Consider the following 10445-nt stretch of genomic DNA (forward strand, 5'->3'; position numbering starts at 1 on the left):
ACCACATGTGGAAATACCATTTTGAAGTAAGAGAAGTAATAACAGATGCTTTCAGCAATGGACAGAAATGTTTTAAAGGGGGTCTGGAGGAATATGAATTTGTCATTACCTGACAATCTTACGAGATTGTAAAAATCTCTTGATAAAGATTCTCCTAAATCTTTCTCCAACCCCAGTATGTAGCACAGTACCTTGCATAGAATAAGCAGAGGGAAAAAATTATTTTTGTAGAACCATTGATCCTGAAGTATTTTTAAATTAATTTTTATTGGAGTATACTTGATTTACAATGTTGTTGGTTTCTGCTGTACAGCAAAGTGAATCAGTTTTATATATATATATATATATATACATATACCTACTCTTTTTTAGATTCTATTCCCATGTAAGTGATTACAGAATATTGAGTAGCATACACTGTAGGTTCTTATTAGGATCCTCAAGTATTAAACCAGGAAAATAATGCTCTAATCTAATGAGCATTTTAAAAACATAAATAAGCAAACAACAATGAGCAAAAAATGAAGAAATAGCACTGATAGACTGAATGGCACTCCGTCAGGAAACCCTGAGAACAGAAATATCCCTTAAATAGCATTCAATCTCATTCCCTTTGTTCTAATTCTGTCCCCATCCAGCAGCCTTCAGATCTGTAATTTGGTTTTCTAAGTGAACACACCCACCAAGGAGTATCCAAGTAGACTACCAATGATGGCTGTCAGGTCAGGACCTCTCTCTCATTCTAAATGTAGAAACCTGCTTCGACTTTATTAAGAAAAACTGTGCACTTGCATAGCATGAATCAACCTCTAGAGCAAATCGAGTCCTTACTCTGTGGCAGGCACAGGGCTAGACACCAAAGATACAGAATTAATCAGACAGAACGTCTGCTTTTTACTTGAAACTGTGGCTTCAAAATCCTTATAAAAATCTGGAGTTACTTGGAATCTCTCTCCTGTATCTTTCCTGATATGGGAAAAGAATAGTTGACCATGCGTCATCTTCTTCTACATATTTGTAAAATTTTACCTACTGTTTCTCCATATTTTAAAAGCAGAGCAAGCTTGTACTACCTCCTGAGATCAAAGGCATTTTAGTGTTAGTACTAGTAAATTACTGCAAGGCTTTCTGTCTCTAAATCATACCTTTTGAAGAAAACAATTTTAATTTCAATAAGAAGGCAGAGGGAGCCTTAAAAAGCAGCTTGAAATTAATTTTAGAAAATCTCCCAGCTGCTAAAGTACTTGAAAGACAAAACAGGGTGCAATTACTTTAAAAGAGTTTTAGGCTAATTTTATTCCCAATCTCCAGCCAACACACACACACAAAACAGTTTTAACAACTGGAAATCACAACCTCCTGGCATGATGGTAGTTCTTTATTTTCGCATTAAAGCTGTCAATATTCTGGAGGCCCTTTCTGGCTCATTTGCCCCTTCTTCATTAACTACCCATTGGCATGGGGGTGGAACAAGTTTTGCATTTCGAAAACTCTTCTGTTCCAGCATCCTATTTTTGACCACCCGATAACGTAGACATTATCATACAGCCTATATTATTTAGAGAATTTTCAATGTTTCTACAAGCACGGGTCTCAACTTTTCAGTTCAGAAAATATGGTCAGCATGGGTAGACACTGACAGGCTGGGGAGGGGAGGGGAGAAGAAACTCCACCTAACTACTGAACAAAGTTCCCGCATAGAGTCGAGAGCTAAATTTCAAGAAATGGATCAAGTGTTCTATTTTTAAAGAAATTGCTATACTTAAAAAAACACACAAAGATGCTCCCAAGGGTGTACCAGAGAGGCCTGTGTCTTTCATACTGGCTGCTGAATTCATCAGAAAGGAATTAAATGTTTTTAACAACAGATTCTGTCTGTCTGTCTGTCTATGATGACACGTGTAGATTCACATCTGCACTTAAAAAAAACACAAAACCTTATTATGCTCTTAACAAGTATTATTTTAGATGCCAGTACTCTCCCCAAACCCTCCCCCCAAGTAACCTTAAAGTAAATAAACTCATTATACAGCCATGTTCCTGCAGAAGTTTGAATCACACCAAGAATGCATATCCTTAAAAGGAAATGTTTTCCCTCCCCTTGCATCCTGTTATTTAAGCTATTTTCAGTACTTGTCTGGAGAAAGCTGAGCCAGAATTCAAGTGGTTTTGATTTTAGCTGCTGTTTTACACTGCCCATGTCCAGGTGGAATGTGGTGTAATCTGTCACTTCAAATGCATCTTTTGGGGTGCTACTTTGTCTTATAAATCTGACAGTGAGAAAAACCTGGGTTTCCCTTGACTCTTAGGTTGTGTGTGTGTGTGTGTTGCTTTATCCAGCCTTGATTCTGTCTAAATCTCGTGTCTTTCTTTATAAACAGGTCATATGTGTGTGTTCTCATCTGCAATACATATGCAACTTCTTTACTAACCCACTGCGGACAGTGCTCATTAGGACTTAAAGAAGAAAACCAATCAAGTACAGATGCACATCCTTTACAAAATGCTGTGTTTAAAAGTTCCATTTAGTTTAACTGATAAACACCACAAATTTTTGCATTAAAAAATGACAAAAGGAATCTATGTATCTAGCAATAATGGGTTTATACACACACACACGATCCTGACCGCCTGTGAAAGCACACAACATATTAATTTAAAAGACTCAGCCAAGAAACTTGCACAGAAGAATTTGGATTATATTCCATCCTCAGATCTAAGCAATAAAGTTGAGCTTTCATCAGGCATTAAAACTTTAGAAAAGGGAGATGCTAAACATCTCCAGATGCTTAGATAAACACGGATTTTGCCTTTCACAGCTTATATCTTTTGAGGTAGCTCACTCCAGCAAATACATATAAGAGGCAGTTTAATGAGTCCCAGCTAACAGTAGAATAGAGGTTGCTACCGAAGAGTTCATCCTAATGGTGGATCCCCAAAGGTGGAAGTCAAGTACAGCTGAAGGCTGGACAAGATTAGAGGGCTGGAGACCAGGCAATCAAAAATGTTGTCTATCAACTGTTTTCCAACTCAAAATTGGCCATGACTTCCCACCTGCTGCCACTTCCCCACTTAAAAAATACACACACACGCACATTCTCACATACATGTATGCTCCTGCTCTTACCCAACACACCTATAATCTGTGCACCTATCTTCCACACAGTCAAAACACAGCTTTCAGACTATCTTGAGACCTTAATTTCCAATATTCCATCGATAATTAACCAGACAGCACAGTGAAAGAGCACTGGTCTATTTCTTTATTTTTTTTGGTTGGGCTGTAGTTTTTATTTTTTAAGCCATAATTAAACAAATATGCACTGGTGTCATTTTATTGAATGCTAAAAGTAAATTAAATGAAACCACTGTACTTTTTGTCACATCATCTGGATGTGGTTTTTATATACTAGAGAATATCAAGTAACATGAAATCACTTAACTTCCTGAGATGAGAAAATCTGGTATAGCTACAATCACCATAACCAAAAAATTTTGGCTTAGTTTGGTGGGCATCCTCAAAGGAATATACCCACACTATTCCTAGTCACTTATGAAACCCCATTATTCTTTAATTTCAAAAGTGTAGAATTCCTGTTTTGTTTTGTTTTTTAAAGCAGAGTGGCTACTGCTTAGGAGAGAAAAAAGTCAGATTAAGTGTTTGCAGGACTAAAGCCGGTCTGAGCAGTTCTACATTATATGAATTTACCTTTATGACAAGTAATCATTCAAATGACCTCTAGCTTCCCTAACAAGATTAAAGTTTCAGAATGTAAAAGACATTTTCTACTTGGTAAAATATTTACTTCCTAAGTGTTCCGAAAAGCTTTATATATTCTTCTTTAGAATGAATTCATGCAGCCTTGCAGCATTTAAATTAAAACAGAAACATCATGATGTAAGAAAAAATGAGAGCCAAGGCTTCTGCTATCCCAACGAGAAATACTGGAAACAAATATTGAGAAAATGAAAATAATTAAATGAAAATATACTGCTTGGAACTTAACATTAAGCAGGTGCAGAAAGTGAATGAAAGGAGAACTTTAAATCTTAGTACTCGATTTTTATTGCTAGTAAAGAGAATTTTAAAGCACTATTAATTGATTGAACAAAACCCATGATTAGTGGTAATTACAGAGATTTTCTCCATACACTATGATTTTGCTGAATTTCTAAAGAGATAATCAAGGCTATTATTGTTAATAGATGGGGAAAATCATACAATGATTTCCATATTTTGTCACAATTGAACTGAGATAAAGTAGTCCGCCCTTACCTCCCCATAAGAAAGAATTGTCCTTGTCAGGAAAATAAGTTATGGAGCTTGTTTTTAAAATCAAGTTTTCCTGAATGAAGGGAAAAAAAAGGGATTTCCATAATACCTTTGATAGTTGCCTAAGGGCTCTGTAAATAAGAACTAAAAACTACAAAGATTTTAAAGGAAAATCTAGATTCAGCTGGGTCTTTAAACACTTTTCTGAAAGACTATACACAGCTTTTAATATGCTGGAAAATACAAATTTTATGTGTTACACTGTAATGGCCAAAGCCTTCAGCAGTAAATTCTGCCATGATGAAAATCTTCATAACAAAGACCCTTTGTGATAAAGACAAAGTCCTAGTACATGAAAAGACTATGTATAATTCCTTAGAATTCAATTATTTATGTATTGAAAACTAAACGTGTACAACAGTGAGCTAGATACTGAGGGGGAATACAAAGAATACTATGTGGAACTGGTAGAAATTTTGGACTCCAGAATTCCTGCTTATAGCATACAGAGTGATAAGAGTCTCCATATCACAGGAATATATGCCTGGTAGGACTTCAATAAGACTCATGGTCCAATCTCTCAGCTTTGAGAAGGTCTTTGCCTACCCTAAACCTTTCAAGATATATGATTTAAAGTAAGACAGTAGTTCCACAATGACCCTTTCTTGCAGTCCAAGTTCTAATTGATCCCTCATTAGCCTAATTTAGCCCCATTTCCTCCTTGGAGATAATTGGTCAACCCTTTTTATATCATTCAGCTTTAAAAGAGCATTTAAGCTCTTTTACTGACAAAACTATTACAGTGCCATCAGGTAAATAATATTTGCATTAACTTTAATTTTTTAAGAATATTTCACACAGATATTTCTAAGACTCTGCACATGAGGACAAAGCCTTTATTCAATAATAAACATTGATTTGAGGAGGTGAGGCCTTGGAAGAGTAAGTAATAGCAATAATAAGGTACCCACACTAAAATTCAAACAGTAAGAAAACAAATTAGGCGGAAACCAATACAACACTGAAAAGCAATTATCCTCCAATTAAAAATAAATTCAAAAAATAAAATGTATAACCCCCCCAAAAATAGGCTGTCCCCAACACTGAAGATGAATAAAAATAAAACAGAAAGTTCAAAGGCTGCTGCTGCTGCCAAGTCTCTTCAGTCGTGTCTGACTCTGTGCGACCCCATAGATGGCAGCCCACCAGGCTCCCCCATTCCTGGGATTCTCCAGGCAAGAATACTGGAGTGGGTTGCCATTTCCTTCTCCAATAAGCTCAAAGGAAACAATGATTAAAAAAAAAAACAATTTCTACAGAATAATGTGATTTAAACAGTCTTGTAGCCAAGAAACCACCTTCTGTTTTCCATAATCAATCTAATATTAAACTGAGTAGTACATTGAGTAGTCCAGTAAGTGGTATCTATGGCAAGTTAACTGTCTTTTTTTTCATACACATACGTAGTCATGTTAAAGACTCAGGACTATTTTTCCCTAGTTAGAATTCTGATGGGATTATGAATAGTCACTCTGGCTGTTGGGGCAGGGTGGGGGCTGTCATTACCTTTCCCAAGGCATGTTGTTGTTACCAAATGCCTTCATAGAACATACTCACAAATATATGGGAATATAGCAAGGAGATCAAACCAGTCGGTCCTAAAGGAAATTAGGACTATTCATTGGAAGGACTGATGCTGAAGTTGAAGCTTCAATACTTTGGCCACCTGATGCAAAGAGCTGACTCATTGGAAAGGCCGTGATGCTGGGAAAGATTGAAGGCAAGAGGAGAAGGGGGTGACAGAGGATGAGATGGTTGGATGGCATCACCGATTCAATGGACATGAGTTTGAGCACATTCCAGGAGTTAGTGAAGGACAAGGAAGCCTGGCGTGATGCAGTCCATGGGGTCACAAAGAGTCGGACATGACCGAGTGACTGAACAACAAGAGATGTGTATTTCCTCACTTTTCACTAATGGGGTTTCCAACACAGGTCAAAGAGTAGATTCTGGTTTAAATAACAAATCATTATGATTTGACTTCATACCCTTTAGTCAAGAAGATACCAAACAGTAATACTCTCCCTCTGAAAGCACCTGTTGAGTACACACATCAATAATCAGGTCTTACCCTGTTTTCTCATTATCTTCACTGACTTGAGCACTGAAATAATGGAATGTAAATACTATAAATTGCTTCCATAGCTGCTAAATTTGAAGACATGTTATATGATGTTAAAGGTAAGCCAAATGGTATGCTAATCCTTCCCATCTTATACATATGCTGATTCAAGAAGGTAGAACAGTGTGCATCATCCAAAGGCACAATACATCCAAGAAAAAGGCAGTAAAGCCATGTTAATTAAAAGTAAACTATCATCTGGGCTTCCCAGGTGGGTCAGGAAGATCACTTGGAGTAGGAAATGACAATCCACACCAGTATTCTTGCCTGGAAAATTACATGGGCAGAGGAGCCTGGTGGGCTATAGTCCATGGGGTTGCAAAGAGTCAGACACGATTGAATGACTGAGCATGCTCACGCACACGTGCGCATGTGCGCGCGCGCACACACACACACACACACGCAACATCATCTAACGGTTCTTAACATTTTGGGGGGTCAGTTGGCTCTTTGAGAATATAGTGAAAGCTTCAAATCCTCTCCTCAGAAAAATATGGTAAAACAAAATATGTCTACAAATTTCAGGAGCCACAGCAGCCCCCAGGTAAAGACTGGGACCCTGGACTAAAAACCTTTCACCATATTAGATACTAGCTATAATTAGCAATGACACAGTTTAAAGTGTGGCTTCTAGAACTTTATTCCATTGATTTTAACTAGTTTCCTGATTAACCATTCACATAATTTTTCAGAGAAATAACTTTGATTAGTGCCAAATAAACATTGCTTTACCATAGTTACCCTACAAGAAAACAACTCACCAACTTTTGCAAAGGCCTCTTTGAGTTCATCAAGCTCATCTTTGGAAATCTGAGTGGTAGCCATCTCATCCATTTAAAGATCTAAAGAGAAACCAAAAAGGTTTAAGACTTGAAAACAGTCATAGATAACAAGAACTAACAGTGTTGTGGGTCAATTATACTTCAAAAACAAACTGACAGAAAAAGAGATGAGATTGGTGGTTACAAGATGTAGGGGGTTACCAGAGGATAGGGAATTGGATGAAGGCAGTCAAAAGGTATAAACTCCCAGTTATAAGTAAGTACTAAGGATGTAATGTACAACATGATAATTATAATGTGAAATTTGTTAAGAGAGCTAATCCTAAGAGTTCTCATCAAAAGGAAAAACATTTTTTTCTTTTATTTTGTATCTATATGAGATAATGCATGTTTACTAAATTTATTGTGATAATCCTTTCATGATGTATATAAATTATTTTGCTGTTCCTCTTCAACTTCTACAAATGCTGTATGTCAACTGTATCTATCAAACTGGAAGAAAAAAAATTTTAAGACAAAAAATTTGTGATGAATATATTATAAGCAATCCTGTAAACTCTCATTTTAGGGATAATTTAGACAGAAATGCAAACTACTAGAACTATCTGCATAGGTTCCCATATTTCTAGCTATAGCCATAATGAAGAAAACAAATGAGAAATTATCATTGGTCAAAAGCTCCTCAGACAAAAATACTTCTCAATCGTCCTTTCAAGGACAAAGTCTTACACTGCATTCAAAGAATGTAAAGAAGGGGCAAGGTAGCAAGCAATGATAGATTCTTAGTTATATGAGCCAAAACTAAGTCAACATTATGTGACTAAAGATTCATGTAAAATATAACTTTTTTAGGACTTCCCTGGTGGTCCAGTGGTTAGGTCTCTGTGCTTCCACTGCAAAGGGCACCGGTTCAATCCCTGGAGGGGGAACTAAGATCCTGTATGCTGCATGGCATGGCCAATAAATAAATAAATGTTTAAAAAATAACTTTTTCAATTGGCATCTATCTATCTTACTGGCTAGTTCTATTTTTTCCATCTTTATTGAGATACGTGACATAATATTGTGTTAAGTTTAAGCTCTACACCATAACAACTTGATATATACATATATTGTGAAAATATAGTAACTTAACCACAATAAGGTAAGTTAACACATCTATCATCTCACATAGTTACCATTTTTTCCCCTTAAGTCATTTAAAAGTCATTCACTGTGGAAAACCTTATGTTCATATAGGAGCATACGACAGCTACCAATCATCCCCATTAAAGAATGAATCAACTAAAACAAATTATTTTTGGTTGTGATACAGAAACACACACAAGAGCATGCTTATCAACACATCTTTGTGTACACAACTTTTTAATATTATTTGAGCTTATACTCTTTCTGATTTGCCCCTATTTTACCTATTTAATCAACAAACAGGTCTTGGCAAACTATGGCCTATGGGCCCAATCTGGACCACTGCTTATTTCTGTATGGCCCCAAGCTAAGTAAGGTTTTTTTCAGATAAACATCTGCTGTCAAATGTTTGAACTTCAATAAAATGAAATGTTATCCCAGAAAAATAACAAAAGAATTCCATTTTTCTCATCAGTACAGTTGTAGTACCAAAAAAAGTACTCAAATACTTATTATTTTTTGAATTTTGTCAGTAAAAATTTGTGGAAACAACATTTAAATCCTTGACATTAATAATATAATATTCTTATTTTGCCTCTTGGCATACAGTATATATGAGGGTACCTTTACAGAAAATCTTGACTGATTCCTGCAATAGAGAAAGGAGGTCTGTACTACAATGGAAAATCCCCACATACAAACCTATTAACTTTTAGACAGAAGGAAATGCACATGATTATTTGTTGTCTTTTTCTTTTTTTTTTTTTTCTCATTTAATCTTTTTAACTCCTGGAGAAGGAAATGACAACCCACTCCAGTATTCTCGCCCAGAGAATTCCACGGACACATGAGCCTGGTAAGCTACAGTCCATGGGGTCGCAAAGAGGTGGACATGACTGAGCGACTTTCACATACACCATCTTTTTAAAGAAATTTCCTTTTTAACAGAACTGAGCAAAAAGCAGAGAATTTAGTTTCCATATACCCCTGCCCTAACACTCTCACAGCCTCCCTCATTATGAACATCCTTCATCAGGGATACATTCGTTACAATTGATGAACCTTCTTTGACACATCATTGTCACCTAAGTCAACAGTTTACATTAGGCTCACTCTTGGTGTTGTACATACTATGCATTTTGTATATACAAAACGGACACCATTATAGTATCATATAGGATAGTTTCACTGTCCTAAATGTGTTACCTGTTAAAGTTCAAAAACTATATGAAAAGCAAATTTGAGATCTCATATTTATCTTTTAAACATTTTTATTAAAAGTTAAAAAATTACTTGACAACTCTTCTGTTTGCCGTGATGCCTAATATTTAATACAGAAGAGCTCAAAAGAGAGGGGACCACATCTGTCTTTTGCACACCCATCATTGTCACTTCTAGAACTAACCACAGTCCCAGTCATGTAGTAAGGGACTCAACAAAACAGTACTTTCATAAATTCATATTCCTACTAATTCTATGAACCCTCATAACAGCCTTTTAAGGTAAATATTCTTACTCCATTTTTTCTTATTAGATAACCTAGGCTCAGGGAGACCAAGGATCTAGAATTCAAACTCAGGTTTCTCAAATCCCTGCAAAGATTTAAAATGACCATATGATACTATTCGCTATATTTCCACCCTAATACAACACACATTTATAATGACTCATATTTTTAAAAAATTAAATAAAAGCAGACTTTTCAAAAACTTGTATGTTCATAAAACTTTTCTTACCTCTAGTGTTAAAATGTCACTAAAGATGGACAACTTCTCAGTAGATAAGCTGTATGAAAAACACCTTTCAGAGCAGTCTCAGGATCTATAGGGTAAAGAAATATCTTCAATTGGATACGAAGGCAGTCATTTTCAAGACGGAGAGTAAGAAATGATTTTGCCTAAGTTAGCCTGCAACCTGCTGATGGTACTTTTTAAAATATTCTATACTTTACTAATATGATGGTCAACACTTCTGATTACCAAAATACTCTACAGGTTTCACTCTAATTTTCTTTACACATATTGTAAGTAATCATATTTTCAATGTGAAATAATTGCCCCTCTCTAGTAATGACATCACA

The 10445-nt window shown here is 35.9% G+C and overlaps 1 protein-coding gene across 2 annotated transcripts in view; it reads right to left on the reverse strand.

Annotated features, from left to right (window-relative positions):
- Window positions 1-10186, reverse strand: part of LOC145537068 (plastin-3-like) — a 45441-nt gene extending 35255 nt beyond the window's left edge. For both annotated transcript variants that reach the window (XM_081567582.1, XM_081567583.1), the window contains exons 1-2: window positions 10102-10186; window positions 7217-7297 (exon numbers count right to left, since the gene is read on the reverse strand). In XM_081567582.1, the coding sequence (XP_081423708.1) occupies window positions 7217-7289 (73 nt within the window). In that variant the 5' untranslated portion in view covers window positions 7290-7297; window positions 10102-10186. The remainder of the gene's footprint in view (window positions 1-7216; window positions 7298-10101) is intronic.
- Window positions 10187-10445: the final 259 nt, after the last annotated feature.

This window comes from Giraffa tippelskirchi, chromosome X (assembly GCF_054371585.1).
Source record: "Giraffa tippelskirchi isolate mGirTip1 chromosome X, T2T-mGirTip1v1.2.pri, whole genome shotgun sequence".
Lineage (NCBI taxonomy): Eukaryota > Metazoa > Chordata > Mammalia > Artiodactyla > Giraffidae > Giraffa > Giraffa tippelskirchi.